Here is a 20,898-nt window from a genome sequence, read left to right as displayed (position 1 = left end):
CAATGATAAAATGAGAGCACTTGTGAACTGCCATTATCACGCAGCTTGACATAGCAAAAGCACTTGATAAACAAAGGGTTAGGAGACATAAAAAATACACAGGACACTGTAGAGTAGCAGACATCCACCAAGTGGCTTACTGGGCAAACAGGCTTCCAGAAGGTTCAGTACACGTGGAACTAGAGGATAATGCATTCCCTTTAGGAGACAGGACTAAAGAGAGATAGATAGGTGGGGATGTCCCTAGGCTGTGGGATGGCGAATATAGCACAGTCCTTGGTCCTAGGACTCTAATTCCTAAAATTAAAAAATGAGAAAAGTGAAATCCTGGAAGAAGTAAGGTATTAGATAAATTATGATTACAGGGATCCAGACCCTGGGAGGCCAAACCAGAAGCCTAAATCAGGGCTTGGTGTCAGCCTGATCCACGAGACTCAGGGCTGGCCAAGGCCCAACAAAGTGGCTGTTTCTGGGTCATCTGAGTCTGGAAAGTGCAAGCCCCACTTCCAGAGGCAGGTACGGATGGATGAACTGCTTTCCAGATATGACAGCAAGGGAGTTGCTTCAGCTGTGGGGTGACACGGCCTTAGGAGAAAGAAGCCACCAATGCGATATAACTTTATTAAGAGGTTTGAGCAATATCTTTGCTCCAGTTCCTCTTCCCTGTCTCCTAGCTGCCAACCAGTTAAAATTAGCCATTAGAGATTCACTCCTTCGGGGGTCCCCCAAAATAAAGTAAGTACCCCAAGACATTGATGAGCTGTCTTAATTAGATGGAAGGGTGAGTTCTTGGGAAATCTATCAGCTAGGATTAATCGTGCAGCCATGGGGAACACCACAGGACACAGAGGTCCTAGAAAGAAAGGGAGATTTAAATGCAGATGCATAGGCAATTATGCTCTCTCTCTGTGGCACACTTTGGGTCAGGGTGCCCCCTATAGAGGGGCTGAGGAGAAAGCCAGATCATTTGTGCAGTGTTCCCTAGTAAGGCCACACTGAACAGGGCTATTAAAATTTTCCCAAATTGGCAAAGGATTTGAAGCTGTAATTGAAGGTGTGAATCAGAAGAAATCCTCCAATGGCACATGAACCAGATGTATAGGACAGTGTGCAGACCCCTAAGAGTTCACACACTCACTCTCCAGCCCGAAACAGCACAGCAGCAATGCAATTGCATGGTGTCAGTCGCCAGAGTGCTCAGTGGAACCCTGAGTAGCACGGAGTTAAAACAGAGCCACACGTTCCATTTCTGTTTTAGCCCAAGTCAGCAACTAGGTAATTCCTGGCTGAAGCTGTAATTTTCCAGTCATTAATGTTATTTGAAGGTGACAATGGCAATAGAGGTCTTCCCAGGATATTTGGTTCCCTTAGTAGGACAGGGTTGAATGCATCTCAGGATGCTCTGAAAAAGTCAGTGACTCTAAACTCCTAGACATAAGGAAACTGGTCTCCTGTATCTCCACCCCCGAAGTCTGGCCAAGTGCTGTTCAAGAGAATTTTCTGCAGCAATGGAAATACTTTATATATGTGGTATTGATATAGTAGCCACTAGCTGCATATCACTAATGAGAAATTAAAATTTAGCTAGTACAACTGAAAAACTGAATTTTTAATTTTACTTGATTTCAATTCACTTAACCGCACCAGGTTCCTCGTTCCCATATTGATTAGCGCAGACTTCTAACATAGAACTTTAGAACTCAGTGTGTTTTCACAGGTGACTATAAGTGACATAACATCTAGCCTTTCACCAGTTTCGATGCTTTTCTCCAGCTCCATATGTCCTTGCTATGGGGCATAACAGTATCCATTCTACTCTAAAACACTCACCTGTGCCCATCACTGTAATACCATGCGGGGGATGTTTTATCACAGAGGCAGTGGTCCTAGCTCCTGCCTGTAGTGAGACAATACAGTGATACAAAAGACACAAGGTGGGACTGACAGTCAGGAAGTCCTGTCCTGGTCAGAGCAAGGCAGCTGTGTGATTTTGAGAAAGCTACTTCTCCACTGTGCGTCTCACTTTTCTTGTCCTTAAAATAAGGGGCCATGTTTCAGCGCTCTCGCCGGTCCCTTGAGCTGGCACAGGCTACAGACCTAAGTAGAAGATAAGGCCCACACGATGTAAGAGGAGAGCAGTGGGCAGCAGATAGAGTCCCAGGGAGCACATGCGGGGCAAGGCAAAGCACCGGCTGCAGTAGATGCGTTCCTAGTAAAGAGAGTCACGCATTCCTAGTAAAGACAGTCACGCACAACAGAAGTGCAATGACGAAGCAGACGGCTTTTAACTCCCGCACTGTCTCACTGCCTGTCTCAAGCGTCCTCAACTTGGCCAGGACAGTGCCTCTGCCCCAGGGACTCTGTGCTCATTATGGCTTAGATGTAGAATGTTCCCTCAGAATTCTCACATATTCAGAGACAAAGCTTTTGAAACGTGATTGGATTGTGTGCATTGTGCTCATCAGCGGATAAATTCATTGATGAGTCCAGGGATGAATATGCTGTTCAAAGATAGGGCCCAGTCACTGGGGGGGGGGGGGCGGTGACCCGGGAAGGCCTGCCTCCTGCCCAGCTCCTCTGCTTCCTGCCTGCCCCAAGCTGAGCAGCTTTCCTGCACCCAGACCTTTCCACCACAGCCTTCCTGCCATGGAGCCAACTGACAATGGGCTGAATCCTCTAAAACTTGTGAGCCAAAATTAAGCTCTCCTCCTTTAAATTGTGTGTGTTTGATGTTTGTTCCAGTGATGAGAAAAGTAGCTAAGACAGTGCCCCAATTTGCGCCCCCAGGCCTGATGCTCACACAGTGGTTGTCTGTCTCAGGAACACAACAGTCCCTGCCCTCGCTTCCTGGGATTCTGAGGTTCTCATTCAATGAAATGCCAAGTATCCTGAGAGAATTTTCCAGAAACCCTATGGCAATATCCTGTGTGCTGGAGGTTCAGGGCAGCTCCAACTGGCAAGTGAATTGATTTGCAATGAGATGCCAATGGCTAATCAGGTTTTTGAAATGTCTGCCTCGGGGGCATTTGTAAATGGACAGAGAACAGCCAGAATCAGTGAGAATGTAAACAGGCGCCCACCCATAGGAGTGAGGCAGTTTGAGGACAAGAGTGTCCCTCTGTGTCAGCTCTTAAGTGAAAATCCTTAGGCAGTCTCAGCTCAGCCTGACGGGGGGCCTGCACATCAAGAAGGAGTCTGGACAATGATGCTGCAGAGGCAGGTGGACACAGCCACCCAGGGACATCTGCGGGGAGCAGATGGATTGGGTCATGTGCTGCTTCGAATCCAAGTCATTTTGAGGGCATTTTGTACACAGAACATCTCAGTTTCATTCCAAGGCCATTTCATCCTTATTCAAAGCTGCCATAATAGGGTGATGGCCCCATTTCAACCCAGCAAGTACAAAGTCATCCACGATTGTGCCAAAACTTAGATTTACAGAATGAATTCAGATCTTCGCACTCCCTCACCATTAATGCTAACCCATCTCCTCCATCAGGAAAATGGAAATAAAGTCCAGAGGCCACGGAAGGGAATCGCCTGGGCAGCAGGCTGTTCTGAGGCTGTCAACTGTTCTGCCAGCTTGGCTCCCCTACCTTACAACAAACTCCCTGGCCTCACAGCTCCTTCCTGTGAAGAGCCAGAAGAGCAGCCTCCAGAAGACAGTGAGAGGGTAGAGAGGGGAGCAGCTGAGTTAGTCACCCCTAATTCATCCCATCCAAGAAGAGATAGAAGTGGCAAGCACGTGAGGTTTATAAAAAAGCTCCACCTGATCCTGACACATTCCTTGACCCAGTCCAGTTGGGATCCCTGGGTGTAGGAGATCCAAAGTTCTCTAGCTCAGAAATCCCAGACCCTTACATAGGGCTCCTTGGGTCACCTAGCATCACTTAGGCCTCTGGAAGGCTCAGGCAGTGCAAGGCTGGCCAAAGCACCCAACCCCAGCTCTTTCCTGTTGAGAGGTGAAGAGCTCTCCACCTGGAAGAACCAAGCAGATAGTGGATACAGCTAGAGAGACAGGGGTCCAGCCAGAAAGGACTTTGAGTGATTTTCTGGGAAGCATGCAATGTATCCTGAGAAGCTTTGGGAACCAGGCATTTCTGAGGTAGAGCTACACAGGAAGGAGGCTCCTTCAGAAAGCCAATGAGAACGTGATGGCCTATAGCAGCAGTGAGGATGAAGAGGTTAGATAGGTGAGAAGGAAGCATTTGGAAAGTAGAAACAACAGGACTTGGAACTGAACCAGATGTTCTCACTGTTCCTTGTACCTCCTTCCTAAATTATAGCATAATAATTAGTAATAAATTTGTATTCATGGGCCAGCAAGATGGATCAGCTGACTAAGCACCTGCTTTGGCACGCACAGGGACCATGGTTCAATTTCCATTCCCACATGCTGTGCCAGCCCCACCCTGAGCTGGCAACTGAGTCTGGGTGTGATAGCACATCCCTGTAATTCCAGCACTGGGGAGGCTGAAAACAGGAGGATCACTATGAGTCCAAACTGCGTAGTGAGACCCTGTACCAAATACATAAATGGAAAAAAAATTGTGCTCATTTAATGTCTGTCTTTCGTGGGGTGGGGAGTACTGGGAATTCAGCCAGGGCCTTTGTACTATGCTACATCCCCAACCACTTTTTATTTTTTTATTTTTCTCCTAAGTCACTCAGGTCCCCAGGCTGGGTTTGAACCTACAGCCCTCCTCTCACATCCTCACATAGTGCTTGGATTAGATGCCTGCACCACCACACCCAGCTTGTCTACTTGTCTTGCTAGACTAGAAGTTCTATGAGCACACGTCTGACTTTTAAGAAACTAGCACACAAATCTGGCACAGAGAAAATCCTCAGCAAATATTTAAGTAAATGAATGAGACATAAAAAAATAAATAGAAGAGAAAAATCAAGGCCTGTTCCCAAGCTTTGGTTTGGACAAGTGTGGAGGCTTCAATGAGACAGATACTTGGGTCAGACAGCTTCCTGTCACTCACTGTGCAGAGATGAGAAAGGACAACTTATAGAGAGAAAAAGTTCATTTTGATCACAGTTTTGAAGTTTTAATCCATGATCAATTGGCCCCATTTTTTTTAGCTCTGAGGCAAGACAGTGCATCAGAAAAACTGTTTGTCACAAGCCAGAGAGCAAAGCAGGAGGAAGAGCACCTCAGTCCCCTGCAAAGGCCAACTCCCAATGACTTGAGGACCCCCACTAGGTCCCACCTCCTTGAGGTTCTTCCACCACCCAACTGGGCCACTCTGGGGACCACAGCTTTAACACAGAGACACTCAACACCTACATCAAGGTTCTTGAAGAAGGGGCAGTGCAGTCACTGAGGAGCAGTGCTTGACTGGTAGGGACAGCCCAAGTCCCATTTGGAACTTGTGTGTGAAGTTCCTCTTAGCAAACAGAGGGATGTCCTGACCTAATATTCAGAATAGAGAGTGACGTACAAATACACATTTGTAGATCATCATCGTGCTGGTGATCACTGAAGCCAAACAAGATGACATCATTTGGGAATGATGGGAAGATTCAGGGAAGATTTACAATGAGAGGATAATAAGCACAGAAGCTCTAGGGATGCTAATACAGTAATCGCTCGGTTCGTGAAAAGAAGCGTTCAGCAAAATTGACTTCCATTCGCAAACTCCACACTGGGCGACACACAGCCATAGCCACTTTCCCAAAAAGTGTGGAACGAATTAAATTCGTGAACAGACAACCACTGCATGGGAGAGGATAAAGACAGAGACAGGTCATGAAGTACAAAGGGCAACGACCTACAGGGAGAGGAAATCGGAGGAAAGGAAGTCCATGAGAGCCACTGGGCTCAAGCAGTAGGAGCAGCTCAGATACGATCCAGTGCTGACCATCAGCTTTAACTGCCATCAGGTCCCTGATGTCTTCAGCAGTTGCAAGGGTGGTAGCAGTGGATACCGATCAGTGGTGGGCTATGGATGGGACAGCAAAACAAAGAGGAAACAGTGTCAGCTACCCTCCTGGGAAAATCGGCTAGGGATTGAAGGCCACAGGGTGATGGTTAGAGAGGAAGTTAGTAAAAAAGAAGCATTTTCTAGAAGAAACACACATAGGCGCATTTGTCTCCCCACTGATAAGAAGCAGTCAGTGCAGAAAGAAGAGGCAAAGACACTGAAAATAGAAAGGCAAATAACTGAGGAGGGAGTCCCAAGCGTCAGTAGCCATGGGCCCCAGAGGCAGATGGAGTGCATCACCTTGAAGCTCTGGAGCTGCAGAGGAAGCAAGAGTACACCCAGATGGGACAAGTGGGGGTGATGTAGGACAACCACGACAGGAGTAGCCATCTTGAGAAACTCTAGAAGTTGTGAGTTAAAATCAAACAATGGCTTTGCATATCAAAATATAGAGTGTCACATCATATTTTCTGTAACACTTCCATGATGCCAGTCCTAATAGCTGATGATAAAACATTTATTTGTGCATGAGATACTCACATTCTAATCAAACAAACAAAACTAGAATGGTCCCTGGATTGAGGCCACCCGGATTTTAACCCTATGCCTGTCTTTTGTCAACCACTTGACTATGAGCAAAAACCTCCAGGCAGCTTGTTTGTAAAATGAAGAGACACCAGTAGCTGTTTCTCTAGAATTGTTGGGATAATTATGTGAAATGGTCTACATGAAAAGCTTAGCACTGCAGTAGTCAGCATTCAACAACTGCTGGCTATCAGCGCTGGTGTTAAAATGCTCACAGAAAGTCTGGAGCCCAGTTGCCTGGTGGTGATTGAGTGGCACAAGGGAGGCAGGAAGAGCAGAGAGCTGTGGGCTCTCGGCAGAAGCATGGACAGCAGATGCTGCCCTTCTGATGGAACCATTGTCCCCAGGGGATCCAAACTGGGTCAGCATGGGTGGAGAAGGGTCTTTTTACACAGAAGAGCAGATGTAAAGGCCCTGGGGTGGACTGAGCTTGACAGGTTCAAAGGTCCGAATGGGCTGGAGCAATGTGATGAAAGCTGGGGAGAGAGGAGCACAGTGAGGCCAAAGATCCGAGGCCAGTAAGCCAGGCCCTTCACACTTACTGTAAGTGCATCGAGAAGTCAAGGAAGGATTCTGAGCACAGAAATGAGCACCTGCCTGGCAAGTACAGGGACCCGGGTTCCATCCCCGGCACCACATGCCATGCCAGCCCCACCCCCAAGTATGCTGAGCTGGCAAGCAAGACTGGGCGTGGTGGCACATGCCTGTAATCCCAGGCCTGGGGAGGCTGAGACAGGAGAATCACTTTGAGCCTGAGCTGCATAGTGAGACGACCCTGTACCAAATACATAAAATTAAAAATAATAATAATAAAAGAAAAGATATGACCTGTGATTTACAGACTGCTTCCACTGCTGCATGGAGGAAGGGTTGTAGGAAAAAGCAGGGGCCCAAGTGAGGAGCCCAGCATAGCTCAGGAAAAGAAACATTGTGGCCAGAGCAGCGGAGTGACCCAGACAATATGAGTGAAGAATCAGGGCATAGTGTACAGGTGGGAATTTTGCTATGGGATCTGTGAAAAGGAAAGAGCACCCCCGTGCTTCTGCCTGGCCCTTGGCTGGATGGTGGCACCCCTCTGCTGCTGAGGCTTTTCTTGAATTGCTTGTTGTCCATAAGAACAACTGTGGGCTGTCTGGATTTTCAGAGCAGATGGGTGGTTATTAAGTATGTCCAGCTGGAAGCCCAACTGTCTAGAAACTGAAGTTTGCCATTAGCTTCCCATACCCCTACTCCTGCCCATTTTCTCAGCCTCTCACTCAGTCCCTCATCTCTCCCCAGCAACACCTATTCGAGAAGGTTGCAGTGGAATCTTAGCCCTAGGTAGGGACTAAGTCATCAGAAAACTTTACGCTGTAAGTCTTGTTTTATTGGTGAAATTAAAGGTTTTTATCTTATGCTGACAGAACTCAAGGTACTGACAAGCACAAGAGAAGATACAGGAACAGGGAGCTCTCTGCCCCTACATCATATCCAGGCACTACCAGTTATAGGAAAGACCAGCCCTGTCACCTGAAGCACCTCTAGAGCACAGGAATAATCAGGTTGAACTTGCCAAATTTCAAGGTCTCTTCTATATGTTGCATAAGTCTGTGAATCACATTTAACCTTTACAAAACTATAGCTCTCTAACCAAGAAAGGAAAATTCATGCATATCAGTGAAAGCTGTACTTTGTTTGCACAAGCCCAAATCATCCACATCTTTAAGGTTTCAAGATGCCAGGGACAGTTTAGGACAGGAGTCAGTATGTGTTTCTGTAAAGACCAGTAGTAAATATTTTAGGCTTCATAGTCTCTGTTGCAGCTACTCAACTTCATTAAAAATATGAAAGCAGAATTTGAAAATATGTAAAATAATGGGACTGATTGCACTCCAATGAAATTTTATTTACAAAAACAGAAAACAGGCTGCATTTGGCCCCTAGCATGTCATCTGCTAAGCCCCTGGCTTATGCCATCATGGGACGACAGCTGGCACTGAGGAAATGGAACTCCAGGTAGGCAAAGACAGAACTAGTGCCAGGAGCAGAAATACTCAGACAACCATGCATGAGGGTCTAAGGAGTGGTTTTGCTGGCTAGTTGGCCTGTTGTGTGTTGCCCAATTGAAGGAAGCATATCCTCTGGATTATCTAGAGTGCATCAGAATACAAGTGATCCTTCAAGTTCCAGCCAGGAACCTGTCCTGAACAGCAAGCCAAAGACATGAAGCACAACAAGTAATATAGGTGAACTGAACAACAATCCACTCATTCTTTACAACTGCTTCTGTCTCAGTTACTTTTCTCTCATTTGCTGGGACAAAATACCCAACATCCAGAATTAAGGAAGGAAAGATTAATTTAGCTCACAGCTAGTGGAGGTTTCAGTCCATACTTGGCTGGTTCCAAGGCAGAGTGGCACATAGCAGAGGGCAGCAGCTCATGGAGATGGAAAACAGCAAAGGGGAGGAACAGTGACTGAGGCAGCTAGCAAGCCTCTGTCCCTTCCCCACGTCATATTCAGGCTATCTACCTCAAGTGGGTGTAGCACTCAAAGCCATAATCCCAGCATTGTATCCTGAATTAATCACCCCATGATCACATGAGGTTTTCAGGGGACAACTAGACAAAATTCATAACAGCTTCCATGAGGCACTTACGGAGCGTCTTCTGTACACCAGGTATCAGGATGCAAAGGTGAACAACATGGGTCTCTATTCTCAATTAGTCCTATCAAGCAGTGTTTGGGCAACAGTAATAATTATTCTTTGAAGTCATGCTTCCATGTTTATATCCTCAAGACCCCTACCCTTCTATTCCTTTTCTGATACCAAGGACAGAGGAGCCTTACCCTCTCTATGGTCCTGGAAACCATCATTCCTGCCTCTGGAGCCACCTCACATTCACCATTCGCTGAGCCCAGAGCTGCTGGTATTCACCAAAGGGGGAATAACCCAAGGCTGACTGACCCACCTATAACCTTCTAACACTCATACTCCCTCTGAGCATCATGTCAGTGATGGGGACCCTGGCACTGGTTGGTAATATAAACTACCATTTAATTCATTTAGCAAAAACACCCTAAGCTCTAGTCTGTGTAAGCCATGGCTATAGGTACTAAGGCTAAAACAACAAACACAACAGGCAAAAATCCATATGCTCAGAGCCTATGATCAAGCAGATGAAGGTGGCAAACAAATGGTGGCAAATGTATTTCCTTAACAAATCTACAATTTATCTGGAATAAAAATAAGCCAAGTAGGTGGTACACACCTATAATCTCAGACCCCTGGGAGGCAAGAACAGGGGGAGCATTAGTTTGATCAAGAGCCTGTCCCAAAACAAAATAAGTGCTGGGGTATAGCCAGGGTAAATCCATAGATTCAGTATCCAGTATTGGGAGCCAGCATGATAGCTCAGCAGACTAAAGCTCCTCCTTAGGCAAGCTTAGGCAAGCACAGGGACCCGGCACCACATGCCGTGCCAGCCCCGCCCCCAGGGTGGGCTGAGCCAGCCAGAGTCTGAGCATAGTGATGTGTGCCTATAATCCTAGCAGCACTGGGGAGGCTGAAAGCAGGAGGATCACTATGAGTCCAAGCTGCATAGTGAGACCCTCTAACAATCAAATACATTTAAAAAAAAAATCCAGTACTGGGGAGGAAGGCAGGAGGAAGAGGTGATGGGCAAGGCATTGGAGAAAAAGAAGGAGAGGGAAAAGAGAAAAGGAGGAGAAAGAAAGAAGGCAAGAGAAAGAAAAGGAGGAGGAAAATAAAGCACTGTACACCTAATGGTGTTCAGACAAAGGCCTAACAAGGAGGAATGGGGAAGTATGTAGTTCTTTGAGTTCAGGGGAGAAGCTGACAGAGTGCTTAAGAGTGTAACTAGGGAAGAGTCACCTTTGTCACATTCTCTGTCACTAAAATAACACTCAACACCCACAATGTAAAGGCAGAGAGGTTAGTCTGGGCTCATGGTTACAGTCCATAGTGAGCAGGCTCCACGGCAGGGATGGTAAGGGTGGAGGGTCTGAGGGAAGGAAGCTGCTCACGTCATGGTGGCCCTGATCCATTCACCTCCCATAGGCCTGCCTTCGTGCACTTGAGAATCTGGGAAGATGTTCCGGAGCGAAGCCTTCATTCCCATCCGCTCCCCCACACAGTGCCACAGCCTTAGGGTTCATCCCCACAGTCAGCCTAGATGGTCCCCCAGCCAGTGCCAGTGGACTCAGGAGCTCACACAGGGCTTGCTTCCCTGGGCACCAAGCCCCTGGGAACCTAGAGGAGACACCCACCCACCACTGTGATCCCTTCTGCAGGCCAAGGGCAGGAGCGGTTCCTTCTATACCCATGGGGGTCAAGAATTCCATGAAGGGGAAGCCTCCTGGGCTTCTGCGCTACATATATTTCTGGGCCACTGGAACTGGTTCTTCATGTGTCTGGTCCTGGAAGACACATCTTCTATCTATGAGTGGAATGCTGCATACAGAGATATACAAGGTGTGATTTATGTTTCCCTAGGAACTATTTGCAAGGTAAACATTAATAACATCTGTGATTATACCTGGGAGTTTTAAGCGGGGCCAACACCCTGGGCCCACTTGAGTAGGGTGGAAGGAATGGACATCTAAAGCCTACACTCCTGTTTATAGAGTGAATAGAGACCTCTGGAACTGTATGCATTCCCAGCATGCACTACAGCTCATGGTAGCCCTGAGTGACAGGCAAAGAGAGCAAGAATGTCAAAGAGAGAAGAATTGAAGCACAATTTATTCATTGCATAGCAGGGAGATATTTAAAATTACTCTTTAGAGCCGGCGAGATAGCTTAGTGGTCTAAAGCACTTGCTAAGGCACGCGTAGGCAAAGCGTGGGGACTGCGGTTTGATCCCCGGCACCACATGCCATGCCAGCCCCACCCCCAGGGCAGGCTGAGCTGGCCACACACAAAAATAAATAAATAAATAAGCAAAATAAAATAAAATCACTCTTTAGGATGGAGATCTAATCTTAAGAGTTCTCATAGTAGAACAAGAAAATGATGTATAACCGAAAAACTGAAGAAAAGGAAAGAAAATAACTAGAAAAGAAGCCAAACCTGAGAGTAAAAAGACACAGAATCAGTGAGATAAATGGAAAACAAATGGTACACTATGAGATATAAACCCAAATGTGCCAGGAATTATTACATTAAATGCCAAGAGACTGAAAAATACCAACTTGCCTCTTCTGGATGAAAAATAAAACACAGATACGTGCTGCTTACAAAAATATACCATAGATATAGGGACATCAAAAGATTAAAAGTTAAAGAATGGAAAAAGATACACACTGCAAACACTAACCAAATAAATTCGACACAGCCATAGTGATGGCAAACAGAACAGTTAATGCAAGAAACATTACTAGAGAAAAAAGATGCTGCTCAATGACAGAAAGGCCTATCTTCCAGGAAGAGGTCAAGGCTTTAACTTTCTAAGCATTTAAAGATGCAAAATATGTAAAGCAAAACTTGACAGAACTGTGTGGAATATGAAAATACACAATCCTAAATGCAGATTTCTGTATACTTCTCACAGGAGTTAAGGACAAATAATACTAATAGGAAATAAAAGACAACAGATATTTATACATTAAGAAGTCCAGGGCCAGCCTGATAGCTCAGCGGACTAAAGCACCTGCTTAGGCAGAGTGCAGCAGCACGGGTTTGACTGCATGCCATGCCAGCCCTGCCCCCAGGGCGAACTGAGACTGTGGTAGAGACTGGGCATGGCAGTGCGCACCTGTAATCCCAGTACTTGGGAGGCTGAACACAGGAGAATCACTACGAGTCCGATATACGTAGTGAGACCCTGTAGACCCTGTCCTAAATACAGAAAGAAAAAAAAATTAAGAAGTCCATCAGAGCATAGAAGATCTGTATGTAGCTACTACCTAACCGATACACATAGAACAATGTACTCAGCAAAAATAAAACATGTATTCTTCAGAGCACACGGAAAATTAACTAAAATTGGCCTTATGCTTAGCCATAAAGGAGACTCTTAAGAAATTCCAAAAGGGCAGATTTATTGTACAGAGTATATTTCTGACCATGGTAGAATTAAATTAGAATTCAACAACAAAAATATTTCTATGTACAAAGCATTAAGAAAAGATATTCCTGATTCTTTGTTCATAGCTCTCATGACAGCAATTTATCCATGAGGTATTATTACCTTACACATATATGTATCACTTAGATTAATTAAAAGGAATAAAAAATTTAAAACACATTACTACAAAAATCTAAGGAATACTTACAAATTAAGCACTTTAGTCAATGAATGACAAGAACAAAAATGATCGGACATGGTCCAGGCCTTCAAGAGGTAAAAATCCATCTGTTAGAGGAGAAAAGATGCACATGTAAATAAGCATGATGCAAAGCAGAGTGTGACCATTGTATTAACGCCTCAAGGAAGCACTACAGATGAGTTCAACAGTGGGAACAGTCCCGTGTCCTCTGCACTACGAGGTCTGGTGTTGGGGAAGTTCTCCTTGGAGTTGGGTCTTTGACATTAGGTCTTGAAGAATGAGAATAACTTGATTGTAAAAATTTGGAGAAAGAGGCAGTTGATACAAAAGAGCAAGACAACAAGCTGGGTGTGGTAGCACACACCTGTAATCTCAGCATTTGGGAAGCTGAGGCAGCACTGCTGTGAATTCAAGACCAAGCTGTGTTATGTAGTGGGTTCAAAGCCAGGATGAACTTCATGGCAAGACTGTCTCAAGAAGACCAAGGGCCAGAGAGATAGCTCAGCAGCATAAGTGCCTGCCCAGCAAGTGCAAGGTCAGGAGTTGGATCCCCATACAAAAAAAAAAAAGCCAAACGTCTAACAGCTGAGGACAATTTCATATACTGCTACCACACCCAGCTTGTTATTTTGCTCTTTTTGTATCAAGCTGGGAAACTGGCAAGCAGATGGGAAAGGGAAAGCCCAAACCTTAGCAGGGACGAGTAGGGGCGGAGCTCAGCCAGAGAAAACCCAAACCTCCCTCGCCTCTCAACAGAGCCACCCACACCCCTCACTTAACAGCAGTCTAACAATGCATTAAAATCACTACCTAATTGCTCCTTTCAAAGTTAATGCTCCAAAATGGGGAAGTGTGTGTTTAATGTTTAGTCTCATCTCTGCTGCTGGAGCCCCAATTTAAAAGCCAAATCTGCTTTAAAATAGAATGAGCTAAACTCCCCTAGACACAGCTCAGACCCTCTGAATCCCACCCACGGTTTCCTTCCTTAAGTACATCCTGCTTTGCCTGTTCCTGTGCGTCTGACAGGCAGTTCAGGCAGGTGAACCAAGCCCACTCCAGGATGCTCGCGAAACATTTGGTTCTCAGGAGCCTTCAGGCCAGGTTCTCCAGCCTCCTGGGCAAAGCTCAGAAGTCTGGAGCGGGGCTGACTGGAAGAGACCTGGAGGCACCACTGCGTTTCTGTCCCTCCACATCAGGAAGCCTTTCCCTGTGTCTGTGCACCTTGGACTGGAGCATGGTCACCTAGAGCCCCTTAGGGCCACACACAGGGGACCTTCCTCCTCTCCCCTCCCCTCGACTGTGGCAGGCAGTGGATGTGGCTTCCCCTCAGCACCTCCACCTTCCACCCTGGTGAATCCTCAACAGTGTCACAAGCTTCAGGCATTGTCCTCCCAAAGCACAGTGGAGCGGACAGTGGAACAATGGCATTCAAGCACACTGCTCTTGCCAGATTCCCAAACCCCTCTGCCTCCTTCCCAGCCAAGTACTTGTACCTCTCTTACTCTAGCTACTGCTTGTGATCCCCTGCAACTGAACCTGATTTCCTAAATGCCCTTCGTGACCAAGGACACTGGTCCTTTCCTGAAGCTAGAGGAAGGTCCTCTGCAATATTCTGTTTGCCTTTCCCATTTCTGCAAAACAAAACAAAAATCCTGGTTTTTCTGTCTTCAGCCTCATGCCTATGGTCCATGGGTTCAATAGAATTTTCAAGTCACAAAACCTCCTGTGTCCTAGTCTTCTTGTTTCCTTCAGGATGATAATAGTCCAAGGACCAAGATTTTTTTTTAAGTGAACAAGATCACTTTGTAACTCAAGACTGCATGGGCTAAAAACTTAGCAAATATCACCTGCTAGTATGATTTCACTGTGGTTATCTCAGCCCCAGTTAAACACTGAGCTTGAGCTCATTTATCTAGGATGTGTGCTGTGTATTCCCCGGCACTGGTCATTAGCACAGCAAGAATGCAGAGCTAGAGAAATGCAGGGCTGAGGGTGGCACTGCAAATATTCTACACACTCAGCACAATAGGCTGCCTGCTCACCTGTGTCTATCAGTCCTGCCGACTACCCTGCTAAGAAGTATCATTTTTATATTTGTAAGACAAGAAAGTGGGGATTCAGAGAGAAAATGAAAAACCATGTGGCATTGACAAAGCTGGTGAGTCTGGCTCCAGAGCACTTTACCTTCTGCTGCAGGGTCAAGTCCACACACCCCATAGCGGAGGGACTCAGAGCAGCAGCCAGGAGCTATGCAGAGGCCAGAGATCCCTGGTGGCTCACTCACTGATCAGCCAGCAGATGTCAGCACCACCAGAAACAAGGGACGTGCTTCTCCTGCTGTCACCTCCTTATCCTCAGAGCCCCCGACTTCTCCTGCTTTTCCAGGCGAAGCACCCAAGACATTTCGAGTAGCTTGCAATGTTCTTGTCAGGCACTAATGGTCCCTGGTTGGACTGAGGACCAAGAGAAAGGGACAAGAGGAAGGGGATGGATGTAGTCAAAAGGGGGGAATGTTGGCTTGTATATGAAAGGAATGAGCGCAAAGTATTTTACGTTGCTGTGGCAACCGGCATTATTAAATTGAAAAAAAAAAGTATATTGTTTCTATCTTAAATTCAAATAAAGCTTATAATAAAAAGTTTAAAGAAAAGAGAAAAAAAAAAAAACGACAGGTGATGAGTGCTGATGATGGTCTGGAGATTCTTACCCTCGTGGCTGTCTTGCTTAAGTTTCCAGCTTGCTGGCCCACTTAGGGGGTCTCTTCTCCCCTGAAGATTCCTAAGAAGCAAGGCCCATTTTCTCAGCCTAACTGCAGCAGGAATCCAGGCACCACATTCTTCAAACTTTAATGTGCTACTGAACGCCCTGGGGATCTTACTGAGGTGCAGATTCTGAAGGGGACTGCACAGGCCTGGGATTCTATGCCACAAGACCAAGCTGGGCCACAGACTGCACTTTGTGCAGCAAGGCTCTCCACAACCCTTCCAGGTCCCCTTAAGCTTAGGATCCCAGGAATCCTTCTGTTTCAACACCTTTCCTAATCTGTTTTTCTTCCTAGATGATGAAAATGCCACATGCGTGGAGCCCATGGAGCTGGTGGGGTGGCCCATCACGCGAGTGGGGAACCCACTCCGGTACATGTGCCTCACGCACCTGGACCGCCAGGACTACATCTTCCTGCTACTCATTGGCTTCTGTATCTTCGCTGCAGGCACAGTAGCTGCCTGGCTCACCGGGATGTGCGCGGTGCTCTACCAAAATGCCCGTCGCAGGTCCAGCGAGGAGGAGGCCGAGGACGAGGCCGGGCACAGAGTAGAAGTTGCGAAGCGGCTTTTTCAAAACAAGGAAAAATCAGGCCAGGAAGGATTCCCTCAGCTGGTCTAGCTGCCAGAGACCGCTTTGGGACTCCCCCAGCTCCCTACTCCCTGGTCCTCCCTGCATCACCGCCGCTGAACTGTCTTTTAGACAATGATGCCACTCAGTAAAAGAAATAAATTGTTTGGTGACCACTTCAAAGGGTGTCCTTCTCTGTCACACAGAGTCTAGAAAAGTCATTGGATGCATCAAAATATCAAGGAAGTCCATCCCCAAATCAAGCCAATGCATGTTTAGTGGCCACCTACTAGACCCCCAAACTAAATGTTGGAGAGAAGGACACGAGACATACAAGACTTAAGAAATTCCTGCAAAAGCAAAGCATTTGGAGGGGAAACAAGACTAAGATACATCTCTCCCCATTCCGTCTCATTATCACAATGGTCCCATCATGTTGACATGGTGCGGTGATGAAGGAGCAGGCCTGGGTGGGTTAGAACTATCCTGGTAAATGGCACAGTTCCCCGAAGGCCCCGCTCTCCCTCATGAAGATACCTCCCCAGGAAACATTAGCAGCACATGCAAGGCTTTATCATCGAAGTCTTGGACACAGCAAAGCGATAAGGTGAGCAGAGAAGGCCACTGTTTGGGGATCACCTAGGCAGCAAGCACTGTAGCCACATGGGCTGCATGTTCTCACCTTCCCAATAGCCAGGTCAGCTGTGACCTCCATGCTGCTGGGGTTTAGAGATATGTGGGAGCCGGCTACAGATCACATAATCGGTGAAGAAGAATTACAGCTAACGCTGAACCCTGGCCGGCCTGGCACCAAGGCCAGCAGTCTGTGCTTTGTGAACTGCCTTCTCATTTGCCCAATAGGCTTATTTGAGTTCATGCTTTTAGTCCATAGTGGGCTGGCTCCAAGGTCAGATGGCAGGGTAGAGAGGCATGGTGGATAAAAGCTGCTTGAGGCATGGAGGCCAGGAAACAGAATCAAGGAAAGAGTCAGGGAAAAGGTCATGCCCACAGTGACTCATCTCTTTTGACCCAATCCCATCCCCTACCAGAAAGTCAGCTATAAATACTCATAATCCAATCACCTTTCAAAAGTCCATGATCACTAGAGGCCTTTGGAGGACAACTAGATAGAAACTATAAGAATATTAATCTTGAGCCAGGAGCTGAGCTCCTAGCCTTTATTCTGTATGCACCACCATGTGAACTTGGGCTTGGACTTTCAGCTTGTAATGATGACCTTGAGGGCAGACTATCTGCCCTCAGCTGGTTTTCTCTGTCTGTCTCTCTGTCCATCTCTCTTTCTCTGTCTCCCTCTGTCTCTCCTTCCCTCTCTCCCTCTCTCCCTTTCTCTTTTTCTCTTTATCTCTGTCTCTCCCTCTCCCTTCCTCCCTTTCTGTCTCTATGTCTCTGTATGTGTGTCTCTCTGTCTCTCACTCTTTCTATCTCTCTCCAGGGTCTTTTTGTTCTGCCCAGATTGGCTTTGAACCCTGGGCTCAATGATCTTCCCCCCACATGCTGGGATTGTAGGTATACACTGTCACACATGGGTTGCCCTCAGTGTTCTCCATTGGCACAAATACAGGATGGTGTCTCACACAAAGTAGGGGCTCAATAAATGTTTGTCATTACATTCTACTATTCTAACCCCAACCCACCAAGGGTGCCTTCTTTGTTATCCTGAAGTGAGGAGGAAACATGAGCAGTTATTGAACTTGTGTGCACCCATTTCTTCATCTATAAAAGTAGTCATTATATCATCCACAGAGAACTGGAGGTAAAATGGATGTCAATTTATAATAAGATTCTAGTACAATAGACTTTTTATTATAATTTTAGACTTATAGAAAAATTACAAAGCCAGGCCTGGTGGTGCATGCCTATAATCCCAGCACTCAAGAGGATGAGGCGGGTGGATCATTGTCAGTTTGAGACAAGCCTGGGCTAGAAAGTGAGCTCAAGGCCAGCCTGAACTACATAGTGAGAATCTGCCGTAAAAAGACAAAAAAAAAAAAAAAAGTTACAAAGATAGCACAGAGTCCCCATATATCCCTGTCCAGTTTCCCTTAAAGTTATCTTACATTACAGAAATGTATTTTAAAACTCTTAACAAACCTATACTGGAATATCACTATGAACTAAACTCTAAACTTTATTGGGTTTCACCAGGCCAAGTGTGGTGGTGCATACCTGTAATCCTGGTACTCGGGAGGCTGAGGCAGAAAGATTGCTGTGAGTTGGAGGCCATTCTGAACTACATACAGAGACACTATCTCAGAAAAATCTTACATTTAATTGGGTTTCACCAATGTTTTCTCAATGCCTTTCTTGTTTCAGATGCAAAAGCAAGCTATCCCATTTATATTTAGAATATTTTTAGAGAAATAATATATCCAACATTTATTGGATACTTCTCTGTATCAGGCATTGTTCTCTCTCTCTCTCTCTCTCTCTCTCTCTCTCTCTCTCTCTCTCTCTCTCTCTGTATGTGTGTGTAACAGAATCATTATAACCTTAGGAGGTAGGTGTCATTATTATTCCCATTAGATCATCAAATGAAGGTCTAATAAGTAACGTGATAAATTTTGCACAGTTAGTAAGACCAGAAGTCAAGCCAGTTCTGTCTGATTATACACCATTTCTTCCAAACCACAAATTTATACTATTTCTCAGGAAATTAAACTACCAAGAAAGTCTCAACAAAAGCAATCAGAATTGCAATTTTTCACAGTAACTTCTCCCCCAGCAAGCGCCTGTCTTCTCACAATAGCTCATTCCACACAAATGTACTAAGCACCTGCTCATCTAAACCAGAGAGGGGCTGGTAAGATGGCTCAGTGGTCTAAAGCACCTACTTAGAACAAGCTAAACTAAGCAAAGCACAGGGACCGTGGCTCAATCCCCAGCACCACATGCCAGCCAGCCCCGCCCCCTGGTGGGCTGAGCTGGCCACACACACACACACACACACACACAATAAATAAATAAAGAAAGAAATAAATAATAAAAAAATAAAATAAACCAGAGAAAGCCCTGGTGAACAGGACAGTCACGGTGCCCAAGGAGCAATGACTTACTGGCTAGAGACAAAACACACAGCCAATCTCGGGACAGAGTGGTGGGTAAGTGGTGGGTAAGTGGCATACACAGCTGTGGAAGGGAAAGCAAGGAGGGTGCCTTACCTGCAGCTTGGAGGGAGAAAGAGATGTCAAAGCTAAGGCTTGAAAGTAGAGAAAGTGGCCAAGAAGAAGTAGGTGACAAGAAGGCTTTCTAATCACCAAGAAGGACATGTACAAAAACCTAAAGTGGGGAAGAGCCTAGGACGTCACTGGCTACCATATAGACAGGGAAAGAAGAGGAACAGTGACATAGAGCAAGGCAAGGCAGGCTCTGAGGGACTTAGACATTTTGTTAGTCAGGGCTATGACAGGTGGTGCTGCAGTAAGAGATGAACCCCATACTCTCACCGATGTACACACAAGCCCACATGAAGTCAAAAGGGTAGGGTAGCCCTCCTCCACTCTGCAGTCTCATCCCAGTAGAAAAAAAGAGATGGGCTAGGCACGTGCCTGCACCCTACAGGGCCTGCGCCTGGAAGTAACATGTCACCTTTACTCCCTTTTCACATGACTTTAATCTCACTGCAAGGAAATGCAGTCTGCGCATCAAGAAGACAAAAGGCTATGTAAACAAAGAACTGTCCCTGCCCTGCCACGATAAGGAATGTGAACTTTCTCCTGAAATACACTCTTGAGAGTTTTAATTATAAGAATGACATGATCCAATTAACTTTTGTCTTAGAAAGGTCACTCTGAGGCCAAAGGCACAGATCAGAGGCACAGCAACTAGTATGTGGGATACCCTGGGTTCCACCCCTAACAGACAGAGAGAGAGACAGAGAGAGAGAGAGAAAGAGAGAGAGACAGAGAGAGACAGAGACAGAGACGGAGAGAGAGAGAGAGAAATGGGGGCAGGGAGGGAAAGAAGGAGGGCAGAAAGCCCACTCTGGCAGTGTGGTACAGCAGAAAGCAGACAGCAGCATGACAGGAAATGGGGAGGCCTGCATAGTGCAGTATTCTGAGGAGAGATGAGGGTAAAATACCAAGGGCAGGTGATGTGGGTACAAAGAGAATCAGTGAAACGTAAGAGGTAACATCACAAGTGGAGCCCACAGAGCTGGCTCAGGAGGCAGGACAGAACCTGTGAATGTAAACGGAGGGAGAATTAGGAAAAGGAGGAGGGAGTTAGCCTCTTATGGATCCAACTATTTAAACACAGAATGACCAAAAATGACCTATTTTTCATTAATTTTTTATAATATAACTGGAAATATAAAAATGACAATTTGGGACCAGCAAGATAGCTCAGAGTACCAAGTGCCTGCTTAGGCAAGCACAGGGACTGGGGTTTGATCCCCAGCACCACATGCCACACTGGTCGGGGCCCTGGGCACACTGAGCTGGCCACAGAGATCGTCTGTGGTGGTGCAAACCTGTACTCCCAGTGCTGGGGAGGCTGAAAACTGGAGGATCACTACGAGTCCAAGCTGCGTAGTGAGGCTCTGTACCAAATATATTTTTAAAAAGATTTTTACTATGACAATTTTATCAATGTATTCCATAATTTTGCTATGTATATTTTTAAACATTTGATATGCAATGCAATATTACAATCTAGATGGAAGTACCTAATCTCTTTCCAAATTCTTTTTACATCATTGTCTTTCTTTGAACAACACACTTTACTCTCACATTGGCCTTTCCTTTTTTCTTTTCTTTTC

The 20,898-nt window shown here is 46.1% G+C and overlaps 1 protein-coding gene across 1 annotated transcript in view; it reads left to right on the top strand.

The window, feature by feature from the left end:
* Lrrc52 (leucine rich repeat containing 52) overlaps window positions 1-16,172 on the top strand; it is a 20,777-nt gene extending 4,605 nt beyond the window's left edge. The window contains exon 2 of the mRNA XM_004639875.1: window positions 15,847-16,172. Within this exon, the coding sequence (XP_004639932.1) occupies window positions 15,847-16,172 (326 nt within the window). The remainder of the gene's footprint in view (window positions 1-15,846) is intronic.
* The last annotated feature ends 4,726 nt before the right edge of the window (window positions 16,173-20,898 follow it).

Source organism: Octodon degus, unplaced genomic scaffold (assembly GCF_000260255.1).
Source record: "Octodon degus isolate 3935 unplaced genomic scaffold, OctDeg1.0 scaffold00116, whole genome shotgun sequence".
Classification (NCBI taxonomy): domain Eukaryota; kingdom Metazoa; phylum Chordata; class Mammalia; order Rodentia; family Octodontidae; genus Octodon; species Octodon degus.
Note: the sequence above shows the minus strand (reverse complement) of the source record. Positions and strands in the feature narration are given on the sequence as shown.